This window comes from Hemicordylus capensis, chromosome 2, assembly GCF_027244095.1.
Source record: "Hemicordylus capensis ecotype Gifberg chromosome 2, rHemCap1.1.pri, whole genome shotgun sequence".
In the NCBI taxonomy this organism is placed as follows: Eukaryota; Metazoa; Chordata; class Lepidosauria; order Squamata; family Cordylidae; genus Hemicordylus; species Hemicordylus capensis.
This window is the reverse complement of record NC_069658.1, coordinates 98546531-98561741: the sequence shown is the minus strand read 5'-3', so window position 1 is coordinate 98561741 and position 15211 is coordinate 98546531. Positions and strand designations below refer to the sequence as shown.

At 42.1% G+C, this 15211-nt stretch overlaps 1 protein-coding gene across 4 annotated transcripts in view; it reads right to left on the bottom strand.

The window, feature by feature from the left end:
* LOC128347663 (uncharacterized) overlaps positions 1-15211 on the bottom strand; it is a 95351-nt gene that overhangs the window by 21103 nt on the left and 59037 nt on the right. For all 4 annotated transcript variants that reach the window (XR_008317648.1, XR_008317649.1, XM_053302595.1 and 1 more), the window contains one exon: positions 4840-5029. Coding sequence is in view for 2 of the 4 variants with exons in the window: in XM_053302595.1 (XP_053158570.1) it covers positions 4840-5029 (190 nt within the window). In the remaining 2 variants the exon portion in view is untranslated. The remainder of the gene's footprint in view (positions 1-4839; positions 5030-15211) is intronic.

Here is a 15211-nt window from a genome sequence, read left to right as displayed (position 1 = left end):
GTGATTGGGCAGTGGGGATTCCATATGCAGATAAGGAGGAGGAGCCTGGGATGGTTAAGGTCAGTTGTAATGCAACTGTTACTGGTCAGAAGATGTTCTTGATTGTAGAGGAGAGGAATCTCTCTATATAAAAGGATAGGAAGCAGGGGTCTGCAAAAAGATGGGTCATGAAGGAGGAAAGAGCCCCTTCAGGAGAAGGAGGATGCCATTATGAACAAGAAGGGTGAGGGGGATGGAAGCAACGGGATGGAGGAGGAGCAGGAGTGCAGCTAAGGTGAGGGTGGAGAGATCTCTGTGGTGAAGGGAGCAATCCAGTACTAACGTGCAGATGCTCTAGAGTCTGCAAGAGTTCCAGCATTGAAGCAGAGAGAAATAATAGCGTCAGCCAGGATGCAAAGGTGGAGGGACAGCAGGCGAAGCCCCTCGGGCCAGAAGAGGTGGGTGGACGGCGGGCGAAGCCCCTCTGGCCAGGAAGAGGAGGCGGTGGCCGGGAGAAATAATGGCAGTGGCGAGGAGGTGGGCAGATGGCAAGCAAAGCCCTACCAGCCGGGAGGAGGAGGAGGGAGGCAGTGACAGGATGGCCTGGCCATGGCCCGCCCAATGGGGAGAGCTGTGGGGGGAGAGAGAGAGCTGCAGGTGGGAGAGCGAGCGAGCGAGCTGCAGGGGGAGCGAGAGAGAGCAGTGGGGGGAGCGAGCGAGTGAGAGCACTGCGGGGGGAGCAAGCGAGTGAGAGAGCTGAGGGGGGATGCCACAGGCTCAGTGCACAACTGCACAGATGCTCTGTGCAGGGTCAACTAGTGTTTTTTTAAAAAAAAAAAAAATAAGAATTTTTATTGAGAAGTAAACCAAAGGAGACAGAGACAAATCACCATAAAGACAGTATAAAACCAATCATTTTTCTTAATAAAAACCCTCATTTTTCTAATTAATAAAGTAAAGAAAAAATATCTAGAACAGGACAAAGCAAAAGAAATTCAGAGTCTTAGAAAGTTATAAAATCTAATCAGCTTCTTGTAAATAACATATCAAAAACACTATAAATCAAACCCAGAAAATGGGAGCAGAGTTTGACCATAATGGATATTATAATTTATAAAGGGTTCCCAGACAGACATGAATGATTCAGTAGATATACCATGTACATAAACCAAGACTTTTGAAATTGAAGCGTAATCCCACACTTTAAAAAACCAATCACTTAAGGAAGGGATTTCTAAAAGGCCATGGAAACATTTAAAAGTAGCTTCAAGTGAGGATGACAAGAAAGAGAAAGCCAGTGAAAGGAATGGTACAAAGGAGTAAAATGATCTGAACAAGCAGAAAATATCAAATGAACTTCCTGCTTTTACTCAAAAAGAATAGATTCCAATAATCAGTACATGAAAAAATAAGAGAGCAAACTAAACTTCAGCAATGTCTGTAGGGGAAAGAAAATTCTAGATATAGTGATCAACTAAAAAGGACTTTGATAATCTCTAAATCAGAATTGGTTTAATCAAAAGAATTCATTATGTATTTTCTTATGAATTTGCACAAGACACAAGTAAACAAAAACATTGTTCTGTGGAATCCCATGATTATCACATCTATACACAAAGGCAGTTTTGTTTTATACTAACAGGTCCTTCAATTACATTCTGTTTGTTCTCTCTTGCTCACCCACACTTATCACTAATACCTACCTTACTTCTTTCTTGTCTTCTGCATGTAAACGAGCACTTTTATCAGCACTTTACAAGGCCAAGTGTTTCCAGATATGCAGCAGCAAGAGAGGAGAGTGTTAGGTATCTCCAAAACATTTTGTGGGAAGGATCTGAGGGCTAGTCTGCAGCTACTACTGACCCTTCCTTTAAGTCTGTGACACCATGACATTTTGCTGTTCTGAAGCACGAAAAGGTGCCCCCTCCCCTTTCTTTTTTATTCCTATTAAAATCACTTCAGTTCCTACCTTCTTTCAAATATCTCCCCTTTCCTTCTTTTCTGTTAGAAACAGAGGAGGAAAAGCAGTGTGGTGCCATTTTCCCTTCCTTCTTTGGCAGGCCATCCTGTGGAAGGGAGCAGGTGAGTGCTATGTGCCTTGCCTTGCCACCCTGGAAACTGGCCCACAATCTGACACCTGAAGCGGCCTACATCACCCTGCTTTATGGTAGAACTGTATCTCCCCACCAGATTTCCAGTATTCGTTAAGAACAACTAATGAACAAGGTGTATGAGAAAAGATGCAACACTCTGCTCTCACTGTACTCCTCAATCACTAGCCAAGTTGTATGGGGCATTACTAGATACTTAAAAGATGGTGGGCCTTGGGCCCACAGCCCCCCTTTTGATAATTAAACTCAAATCATATCCCTCAAGAATAATTATGTATGTTTTAAAAGTATCTAATATTATAATACTGCGCCAAGGAAGGTGGAAGCAGCAGAGAGCTGGGCGAAGTTAGGAGCTCTCTCCTATGCTCTGTGCAGGTGTCTTCCTTTTCGGAAGAGGTCATGGAGGAGGAAGGTGGCTGGTGACATTCGAGTTTTGTTTTCTCTGCTCAATTTTCTTCCGAGTCATTTTAAAAAATGCCTCCCCCACTGCTTGCCATTTAAGCTTATACTGATAAAGACACTATACATACCAAGAGAGTGCAAGTGATAAAACACTGAAAGAGTATTCACACACACACAGCCTAAGCCAGGAGAGAGCAGTCCAGCCTGGGTTAGGCTGCACGTGTGAAGCACTAGGATCAAGCCCAATCCCAGCTCTGCCCCCCACACCAAGCCTGAGTATTTAACCCAGCTTTTAGCCAAGGTTAAGCAAACCAGTAGTTCACTTAATCTCTGCCGGTGACCATCTGGGTGATCGCCGCCGGGTTAAATGGCTCCCACCCAACCCGCCAGCATTTCCAGCAGTGAGCTGGGGCCTGGGGGAGGAACAGTCTTGGTGAGTGCGGCAGGTAATGAGAGCAGCCACCACTCATGCCCCAGGGCACCTTGGGATATGAGAAGCGAGAAGTCCTCCTGTTCCCAGCATCTGCCTCTGCTACACTACGGCTCATGTGGGCGCATGGTGTGGCAGAGGGGAGGACAGTCACTGCTCGGCTGTCAGGAAAGGCAGGCAAGCTCCTGCCTTCCCCACAGCTTGCCCTCTCTCCCCATTAAGGTTGTGTGCATGACCTCTGAGATTCACACTAAAGGTAAAGGGTGCCGTTGAGTCGGTATCAACTCCTGGCGACCACAGAGCCCTATGGCTGTCTTTGGTACAGGAGATTGTCTTTGGTACAGGAGAGGGTTATCATTGCCATCTCCCGTGCAGTATGAGATGATGCCTTCCAGCATCTATCCTATATCGCTGCTGCCCAATATAGGTGTTTCCCATAGTCTGGGAAACATACCAGTGAGGATTCGAACCAGCAACCTCTAGCTTACTAATCAAGTCATTTCCCCACTGCACCATTAGGTGAGATTCACACTAGAAATATGTTATTAGCCAGAAGACCAAAGCCAGTCTGCGTTTTAGTTAATGCCATTAAACTAATTTGCACCCCATATACCTGAACACTGTGGATGTCAAAGCACAGTTGGATAATATCTTGTATTTGGGGGAAAAACAACATTGTTTGGGAATTATTTCCTTATTTGGATCTAGATTGCTGAAATGATAGCACAAGCTTATTTTAGCCATTGTAAAAGCTGTCATTTCCAGTGACAAAAGTTAAATCCCATTTACATGTAATTTGTATCAAACTTTTAATTTGCCTTCTCACGGCTAGGCCTCCATTCTTCCCAGGGCCAGGCCTCCATTTTCAAACTTATTTCCACCACACTATAGGACTAAACTTAACTCTTGGGTGAAAAAAATTCAAGCTGGCATTTTAGGACCAAACTACACATCAGTCAAAACATTAGTTACTCTATCTATCTATCTATCTATCTATCTATATAGGTTTTATACCGCCTGATATGCATATTACACATTAGTCAAGTTTTTTAGACTGTGAGCCCTTTAGGGCCAGGGATCCATCTTATTTATTTCTCTATGTAAACCACTTTGGGAACTTTGTTGAAAAGCAGTATATAAATGTTCACCATTGTCATAGTCATCGTAGTCATAACATGTACAGTTGGGCCGTTTGTGTGTCCCCCCCCCCCGCCAACACACAGTTAAATAACAGCAGAGGGCAAAGGCTGATTAGGATTGGGACCATGACATGCCGTCTAGGGGTATTTGCCACTTATTCAAAAGTGGTGATTCTCTTTATATTAAGCAGGGGGAGAGCAATGCCTCATTCAACCAATGTCTACCTTGTATTTGTATTCTGACTGAGCATTTTGGGGACTGGGAACCATCTTATGATTCTTTTTCTATGTAAACTGCTTTGAGAACTGTTTTGTTGAGTGTGGTATATCAGCAGCAGCATTTAACACTTCCCCACTGCATTGCAGTCCCAATGAAAACTGTATCCCCTCAACTCCTATTAAGACCAAGAGAGAAGCTTCAGTTAGTGCCAATGGAAGCTTCCTCCCAGGTCTAATAGCTGCTTTCAAGGGGTGGGTGCATTTTTTACTGGGACCAAGCACAGTGGGAAAGAAATAAACACCCCCTCCCCACATGCTATGGTCCTAAGTCTGCTCAGCAACTACTAGTGGGAAGAAACCACGCATGGTCAAACTTCATGTTGAATGTGGTGTGAATTTGGTTTTCAGAACTCCAGTAAAAGCCTCTGGCTTGCACAAATGAGCCTTGAGTACATCTGTTGCTTCACATCCTTATGTTGCCCAGCCAGACATATACAATACAAACATTTCTACACAAATAAAGACATGAGAATAGGAAAGATTGACAATATGGTCTTACCATATTAAGCCCGGTAACATTGAGACTAGTTAGCTTTCTCATAGAGTTCACCACCTTTGCCAAGCAGTCCTCAGTAACCTTGTGGACTCTGCCAATATTCAGTACCTTTAGATTTGAACACTTCACAGCAACAGATCTCAGGCACTTGGCAGTAACAGCATGACAGCCAAATATTTCAAGTTTCTCAAGGCTGTGGAAGCAAACATGGTACTATAAATAAAGTGGTCTACTAACATCAAAAGTTCCTCATTCATTGAAACCACTTCTACTTAAAATTAAAAGGGGAGGGGGGTTATCAGGCTGCATTTTGGTATCATAACTGTATGAACTGAATTCCCATGTGAAAATGCATACGAAAGTGGTAGATGAAATTACTGATTTAATGAAACCACAGGGGGGGCAGGGGAGCGGATACTCTAAACATATAGATCATCAGTTGAACCAGAGTCTGGAAGAGTCCATGATAACCTAGTTTTCACACTCTGAAACATTAGCCATGACTTTTTCTCTTGCCTTAAAAATGCAGGGTAATCTGTGCAATTAAATATATTTTATATTCAGTTTACATTATATGTGATGCCTGGAGTACAAGATCTGGAATCAACACTCTGGGTACTTTGGAAAAAAATGAAAGGCCTGGGTTACTTTCACACATGATACTAAAACCTAGAGCAGATATAACACTGATACTCCATGGTTTAAAAGATCCCATGCATTCTTACCTAGAAGCAAGTCCAAAATTGAATTCAGTAGACATTACTGAGAGTCAAATTGCAAGTTACATTTAATGAGCAGTCTGACACCGCATGTGTTGGTATTTTTGTGCAAATAGCATGCACAAGGGCAACCTGGATCATGACCATGGCAGGAAGGTAGAGCGCTTTAACACTTTCCACCACCATGGTCCTAGATAGGGGTCCCTGCACATGCCATTTATCCTGGATAAAAGGATCCTTCATGCCAATGGAAGCTTTTCCCCAAGATAAATAGCACACATAAGCCCTATTCAGACATTTAAAACCTGAGACACATGCTTGTATACATCATCCGAGTGTGCCTGGATGTCCCGCCCCCAACACATCTCTTACAGCTTCTCACCCTGCTGTTCAAGCTTAAGACCTTCATCCGAAAAGGCAAGCTCCCTAAGTGTGATGGCAGGCATTTCCATGATCGGCAGCCTTGGGCACCTGAAGTTGTGCAGCATGTCAGCCACTGTCTCCCTTTCACAGGCCATGGGATTCAGTTTCCGGATCCTGAAAGCTACTGCCGCACTGAGAAAGATAAATTAGGGTAGAACTGCCTCCTTATCAATTTATCACTCAGCAGTTTTGAACCCATTATGTGAAGGGATTTTTTTCTTTAATTGAGCCAGAAAGAAATCAATCAAGCTTACTATTTATTTATAAAGACAATTTATCTAGCTTTTTGTGTGTGTCATTGTGCTACAATATGCAATGAAGAAGATTTCAAAACATGAAATAAGAAATAACAAAAATATACTTCTTTCAGCATAAATTATCCACAAGGAACAAGAGAAAGTGTGCTGAAGGTATTGATGAACCATGGAGTTAGAGTAAATCAATACAGATTAGAGGAGAAGTGCAAAAAGCAATTTCCAGACAGTCCTATGCGAAGTCTCAAATAAATTGCACTGAGCACAGAGTCCTACTACTCAAACAACAAAGGGTCTCTTGCATCCAAATGCTTCCTATGTGGTGACTAGGATGAAACACTTAGATCAATAAGCCTGTTAATGGACAAGATATAGGAGATTCTGTAATGCACGTGTGGGTATCACACTATGTAATTGGAGTAGATTAATATAGTACAAACTGTCTGCACTGGAGAGTTTTTTCTTTCTTTTAATCCCTTTTGGTGGGGAAACAAGTTCTGTATACCTAATCTAAGATATAACGATATACAAACAATGGGTTAGAACTATGAAAACACAAAGCAGCCTATATTTACATATACATATAGTAGCCATGTAGTGTAACTTCAGTATATGTTCACAGGCGCAGCAAGGCTGGAGTGGATCCTAGGACAAAAAGTAAAGATGGGCCCTTGAGGGGCCTTTCCCGGCCCCTGCCTTTTGTTTCCTCCACATCCCTATATCTCTGTTTCAGAAGAAGTGTAAGGATATGGGGAAAACAAAACAGTCTCAGAATGCCCTTCTGTCAACCCTATACAGAAAATATCACACACTCATCACACACAGAGACACTTTCACACCCACACTTGTGCACACGCATTCTCCGGACTCAGAAACATTTTAACATATATGTATATACCTACTATAATCACCTCATATATTCATACAATATTTATTTATTAACTGCCTAACACCTAACAAATTCACACTCTCTGTGTCAATACCTAATTGGAGATCATCCATCAGGCCGACCAAGGCAGTCTCAACTCATCTGAAAGCTCATGTGAAAGCCAGTTCAACAAGTCAATATCCACAACACTTCTTTTTCTTATTCACCCATTCACATGTGCTTACACACATATACACACAAACACACACACACCAACAATATTTATATACCGCTTTTCAACAAAGGTTTCCAAAGCGGTTTACATAGAGAAATAATAAATAAATAAATAAATAAATAAATAAATAAAATTGACTCCTGTCCCCAAAGGGCTCACAATCTAAAAATAAACTTAAGATCGACACCAGCAACAGTCACTGGAAGTACTGTGCTGGGAGTGGATAAGGCCAGTTACTCTCCCCCTGCTAAATAAAGAGAATCACCACATTTAAAAGGTGCCTCTTTTCCCATTTACCTCTATGAAAGAGGCGTATCACAGTATTACATAGCCTAATCAATGATAGCCTGAGTTATAAGCTGAAAGCTCCAGGTGAAATTTTCATCTCAGACTCATTGGGCGGCCTTAGACACGCCTCTGAGCCTTAATCCCTCCCTCCCATGGGATAATAATAAGGCCAAACTACACCTAATGGCGCAGTGGGGAAATGCTTGACTAACAAGTAGAAAGTTGCCAGTTCAAATCCCCGCTAGTACTATATCGGGCAGCAGAGATATAGGAAGATGCTGAAATGCATCATCTCATACTGCGCGGGAGGAGGCAATGGAAAAACCCCTCTTGTATTCTACCAAAAGAAAACCACAGGGCTCTGTGGGCGCCAGGAGTCGAAATCGACTTGACAGCACACTTTACGTGTTACACATTACATTAAGGGAAGGGTCAGCAGCCTATGGCACTTGAAATTATTTTGAGTGGCTTGCTCATGGCTTGCTGCCAAAAAAGTGGGTGCTGGGCCAGCACATCATCCCTCCAGGAGCTGCACCCCTGTGGTGGCCCCAATTGCAGCTGGAAGTGGAGGTGTTGGTTTATTGCCCCAAACTGAGGGAAAGGGAGTGCCAGCACCAAGCACAGGCATAGAAGGGGCATGGTGGACAGCAACAGAGAGGTTGAAGGATGAGAAGGGGAAAGGAAACAAAGTAGAAAATGGCTTGAAGAAGTGTGGGGATTGCTACATTTTATTTAACCCGATGGGAGCTGGGGATGAGAGGACAGACAGAACAGGAGTCTGGTCCTCCAGAAAGAGGCCAGGCCAACTGAAGAGACATCTGGCAGAAGGAGGAATGGAGTGAAATAATTCCCTTCCTTGCAGCTCTGAGCAGGGGTGTATCGAGGGTAGGGCAGGCAGGGCACGTGCCCCGGGTGCCACTTGAAGGGGGGCGCCATTTTTAAAAATTAAAACTTTAAAAATGGCTGTCGAAAACAAAATGGCCACTGCGCATGCTCAGATGGCCTCTGTGACGCCCTAGGCCAGGCCTCGCAGAGGCCATTTGAGCATGCGTAGTAGCATCACATGCTCAAATGGTCCCTGTGAGGCCCTAGAGGCCAGCAGGGGGAGGGGGAACCTTTGCAGACCACCCCCCACGGCCTTTAGGAAGCCCCTCGAAGGGGCTACAGGTAATTTTTTTAAAAAAATAGAATATAAATCACTGTACACATATTCAGATTGGCACTATGTACAGAGAATCAGGGCTTGTGACTACTGAGCTGAAGTTTATGAGCTAGGATTGTATTCATTTGCTCTTACTTTGCTTCTTGTGATAAGTGAATTAAATGTGATGTCTTCATAATATGGCTATTAATGGTGAGTTTGTCTTTGAATCAGTGTGAAATCCTTAGTATTAAGGCCCACTGGGAGTTTCTTGCTCTCTTTCTCTCATTTTAACTGTCTTTCTGAAATACTAGAATATATTCCAAGCAGTGACACAGTTTACTCTGCATATGCCTTCATTATTTTCAGAGTATCTGGGAAAAGTCAAATTCTCCATTTATTTTTAAAAGTTATGTAATATTGATGCTACAATACATAGTAGAGAATTAGACAGGCACTTCTGTTTAGTTTTCCAAGTACACCTCCACATAGTATTTGGGTATTTCATGAGCCCCAGAATACTGAAATTTGTAGTTTTCCAGCATTTTTTGGTCTGGCTACATCCACTGCTAAATATTTTTTGAAATATTAAAAGATTAAGGAGCTTGACTTGTATTTTTCAGCTGATATTATGGTAAATTTAACTGAAAGATGGGTGTCAGATGTTTGGACAGGGGGCACAATTTCAGTCCTTGCCCTAGGCGCTATTTTCCCTAGATACGCCTCTGGCTCTGAGGCCCTTAGCATTGCGAACCAAACCTATAGTTTTGTGTTCCTGTAATACACGTTACCCCCCGCCCCAAGTCCTGCTATGCTTCCTCATCATGGTGGTGGTGGGTGCTCCTGGAAGGGATGAGTGAAGTACGCCGGGAGGTATACTCCCAGTAGAGTCATCCAAAGCATGAAGATCATCCCAGCTGCCCAGCTAAAGCAAGCAGGCACCTATATTGGGCAGAAGCAATATAGGAAGGTGCTGGAGGCAGATGATCACTTCAGTGACAACAACAAAGGCATCATTTCTACTGCGTGGGAGACAAAGGCATCATTTCATACTGCATGAGAGGGTAAACCACTCCTGTATTTTACCAAGAAAATCACATAGATACTCAAAATGTAATGGTTGTTTATGTAGTGCTGGATGAAGGGCCCCTCAGGTCAGATGCTACTCAACATGCTACTGAGGAAGAGCTGAGGATCTCTCAGAGTACCAATGGTGCTTATGACGCGGTTAGATTAAAGCCTTTTGGATGTCTAGTGGCTGAAGTTGCCATGCGGGAAAAGAAAATCTGAAGCTGCAAAGACAGAATTACAATGGGAACGTGGAACGTAAGAAGCATGAATATGGGAAAGCTTGACACAGTAAAAGGTGAAATGAATCGACTACAGGTTGACATCTTGGGCATCAGTTAATTAAAATGGACTGGAATGGGACATTTTCAGTCAGAAAATCATACCGTTTACTACTCAGGACACGAAAACCAAAGGAGGAACGGTGTTGCTTTCATAGTCGGGAAGGTTATAGCAATGACAGTACTTGGGTACAATGCGGTCAGTGACCAACTAATATCAATTGGATTTTGTGAACAACCCTTTAACATGACAGTTCTTCAAGTCTATGCCCAAACAACTGATGCAGAAGAAGAGTCAAGTTCAGTCTGAAATTGACAAAACATGCAAGCAAGATGTGATCCGGGTGGCTAGAGACTGGAATGCCAAAGTTGGAAAAGGAAAGGAGGAAAACACAGTCAACTTATATGGCCTAGGAAACAGAAATGAAGCAGGAGAACAACTTATTAGTTTCTGCCAAGCCAATGATCTCTTCATTGCGAACACATTCTTCAAACAACCAAAGCGGTGCCTATACACATTGACATCACCAGATGGAGTACACAGAAATCAAATTGATTACATTATTGGTGCAAAAAGGTGGAAGAGTTCAGTTATAACAGCAAAGACATGGCCGGGGGCTGACTGTGGAACCAATCACGAACTGCTCATGTGCAAGTTCCAAGTCAAGCTAAAGCAGAAAAACAAAGCTATCCAGCTTCCACGATATAAACTTGAGAATGTTCCCACCATTTTCAAGGAGAACATCAGGAACCACTTTGAAGTTCTGAACCTCATTGATAGGGAACCAGAGGAACTGTGGAATAAAATCAAAGAAGTTGTTAAGGACGAATGTGAAAAGAGACTTCCAAAGACCAAGAAACAGAACAAAGCAAAATGGATGTCAGAACAAAGGGTGGAAATGGCCAAGAAGTGGAGAGAAGCCAAAGTCAAGAAAGATAAAGACCTCAGGAAGGAACTTAATAAGGAATTTCAGAAAATTGTTAAAAGAGCCAAGGAGCAATACTACAATGACATCTGTAAAGACTTTGAGGATGGAAAGAGACTTGGAAAAACAAGAAAAGTTTTCCAAAAGATCTCTGAACTCAGAGGAAGCTTCCAACCTAGAATTGGTATGTTGAGGGATGCCAAAGGACAGATAGTAACTGATTCAGAGAAGATCAAACAGAGATGGAAGGAGTATACTGAAAATCTGTGCAGCAGGGACATCAACATCAAAGATACTCTAGAAGATATTCCCTACTTTCAAGAACCTCTAGTACAAGAAGATGAAGTTAGATCAGCATTCCGGTCATTACCAATTGATATAATAGCTACAGAAATATGTCAGGCAACAGAAGTAGTATCAGTCAAGGCTCTAACCAAACTATGCCAGCAAATTTGGAGAACAACACAGTGGCCAACAGATTGGAAGAGGTCAGTCTACATACCCATACCAAAGAAAGGAGACTTAACAGATTGTGCAAACCATCGCACAATATCCTTAATTTCACATGCTAGCAAAATAATGCTCAGGATCATCCAACGCAGATTAGAGCCCTATGTGGAAAGGGAAATGCCGGATGTTCAAGCTGGTTTCTGAAAAGGTTGAGGAACATGAGACATCATTGCTGATGCATGCTGGATAATTGAGCAAGCCAAAGAATACCAGAAAGAAATCAATATGTGCTTTATTGACTACAGAAAAGCCTTCAATTGTGTCAACCATATTAAGTTGCAGAAAAGCCTTCGATTGTGTCGACCATACTGAGAGAAACTGGATTGGAAGAAGAGAGTAGTTTTAAAGTCGGAGGAAGAAACATCAATAACCTGCGCTATGCTGATGACACCACTCTGATAGCTGAGAATGTGGATGATCTGCAAACTCTAGTAATGAAAGTCAAGGAGCACAGTGAAAAAATGGGACTACAATTAAATGTAAAGAAGACGAAACTAATGACAACGGGTACAGCAACCAGCCTCAGAATTGATGAAGACATTGAAGTGGTGGATAGCTTCTGCCTTTTAGGATCAACCATCAACAGTAAAGGATCCAGCAGTCAAGAAATACGCTGCAGACTAGCACTTGGTAGGGTTGCAATGAAAGCTTTGGAAAGGATATTTAGATGCCGTGACATGTCTACACCTACAAGGATTAGAGTTGTTTGGACAATGGTTTTCCCCGTGACATTCTATGGATGAGAAAGCTGGACTTTGAAGAAGCAAGATAGAAAAAGAATTGGTGCTGGAGAGGACTTTTGAGGACACCATGGATAGCCAGGAAAACAAACAAATGGATCATAGAACAAATAGATCCAGAATTCTCACTCAAGGCACAAATGACCAGGCTCAAACGATCATACTTCAGGCCCATTATGCAAAGATCCAACTCCCTTGAGACATCTATAATGCTGGGGAAAGTTGAAGGAAAGATAAGAAGAAGATCACCACCAGCAAGGTGGATGGACTCGATTACAACAGCAGTGAATGCACCACTGAGAGACGTTAAAGGCCAAGTTGAAGACAGATCATCCTGGAGAGAATCTATCTACGTGGTCGCTAAGAGTCAACACCAACTTGACAACACTTAATCAATCAATCAATACATGTTAACATTTAGAATCTATTATGTATTACTGGCACACAAGATTGAGAATAACAGCAGTCTTGGCACACCACTTCTGAAAGACTGCCGACCTCTGTAAGGCCATCATGAACAGATGGGTTTAACACCATAAATGGAGAAGAGTCCCTTTCTCAAAAATAATAAAAATAGCATGTGCAATGACTCAAGGCTGTGGTATGAAGGGGAGGTTAACACCTTCCCCTGCACCAGTTTCCAACCCATGCCTTAGGAGGCTAATTGCTGCTCCAGGGAAATGATTTTCAGATGGAGGAAAGTGTTAATCTCCCTCATCACACACCACAGTCTTCAGATATATTGGGCCCCACTGCAATTACCATTTAACAAAAAAGAGACCCTTATATTAAGCCTACCTGTTAAATATTAAAAATAACATGTACATGGTGGTATACTTGACATGGCTCATGGGGAACCCATTTTCAGACATGGGAGCAAGATCTCCCCTATATCATAAAGGTAAGTAAAGAAAAAACCTATAAGTGTTGTCAAAGTAAAAGATCCTTGAAATGACATATGCTTAGATGTAATCTGGAGGCCAAGAATTAACACTGAAGGAGAGATTTATTGTACATTCTCTTAAAAGCTGCACTTTAGCAGTGGGTAAGCACAAAGTAATAGGACTGTAATATTATTATTATTATTATTTTATTTTACACAGTAAGACAGGTGTTATTGACTGGTTTGTTTTATCCAGACATCGAGTCCTTCCCAAGGACCTGGGATGCCAGAATTTTATTGTCAATGTTGTTGCTGTTGTTATAGACATCGTCGCAGAATATAGGCAGTTCCCAGTAAAGCTGCTTTTTGTAATTGGCTGATGGCGATTTTGGTGGCCCCTATGGTGTTGAGGTGCTCTTCAAGTTGTTTTGGAATTGCACCTCAGGCGCCAATTACCACTGGGATTATTTGGGTCTTTTTCTGCCACAGCCTTTCAATTTCAATTTGTAGATCTTTGTATTTTGTGATTTTTTTCTATTTCTTTTTCTTCTATTCTGCTATCCCCTGATATAGCTATGTCGATTATTTTGACTTGTTTTTCTTTCTTCTCCACTACAGTTATATCTGGTGTATTGTGTGGCAGATGTTTGTCTGTTTGTAGTCGGAAGTCCCATAATATTTTTACATCTTCATTTTCTTCAACTTTTTCAATTTTATGGTCCCACCAATTTTTGGCTACAGGTAGCGTGTATTTTTTGCAGATGTTCCAGTGTATCGTCCCTGCTACCTTGTCATGCCTTTGTTTGTAGTCAGTCTGCGAGATCTTTTGACAACAGCTGATTAGGTGGTCCACAGTTTCATCTGCTTCTTTACAAAGGCAGCACTTGCTGTTTGTTGTTGATTTTTCAGCCTTGGCTCTTTTTGCATTTGTTCTTAGTGCCTGTTCTTGTGCAGCCAATATTAGACCCTCTTGTTTCTTTCTTCAGGTTGCCATTCTTAAGCCATTGCCAGGTCTTGGTGATGTCTGATTTTCCACTTATATTGTGCAAATATTGACCATGCAGTGGCTTCTTTTCCCATTTTTCTGCTTGGTTCTTGACTTGTTCTTTCTTGTAGGCCTGCTTTGTTTCATTGGTGTTGAATAGTTTCTCATTATTGACCATTTGAAGTGCATCTTCTTCACTGTCCTTTGTATATTCTTCAAGGCCTCTTTTTTCCTCCTCTACTGTTTGAAGGAGTTGCAGCATTCCTCTTCCACCTGAGCTGCGAGGGAGGTATAGCCTATCGACATCACTGCAGGGGTGCAGAGCATGATTGATGGTCATGATTTTACTGGTCTTATGATCTAGCATCTTTAGCTCTGCCTCGGTCCAGTCTATTATTCCTGAAGTGTATCTGATAATAGGTATAGCCCAGGTGTTTATGGCTTGTATGGTGTTTCCGCCATTGAGTTTGTACTTGAGGATTTTTCTAACTCTCCTGATGTATTCACTTCCAATTTTTCTTTTAACTTCAGTGTGTGCAATGTTATCAGAGAGAATGCCCAAGTATTTGTAAGGTTCTTTCTCTTCCAGGTTCTTGATCTTGCTTCCATTGGGCAATTCTATTCCTTCTGTTTTTCTTATTTTTCCTCTGTTCATTATTAATGCAGCACACTTGTCTAGTCCAAACTCCATTGCTATATCGCTACTGAATATACGGACAGTGTTTAGCAGTGATTCGATTTCTGACTGGGACTTTCCATACAACTTCAGGTCGTCCATGTACAGCAGATGGTTGGTTTTACTTGATATTTTAGGTGTTTGGTATCCGAGGCCTGTTTTGTTTAGTCTTTGTGAAAGTGGAGTCATGGCGATTACAAACAACAGAGGGGATAGTGAGTCCCCTTGGAAAATACCTCTTCTAATGCTAACCTGTCCAAGTGTCTCGCCATTGATTGTTAATTGTGTACTCCACATGCTCATTGCTTTTAAAATAAATATCTGAATGTTTTTGCTGACACCAGTTGTTTCTAAACATTTTAGTCTCCATGTTTGAGG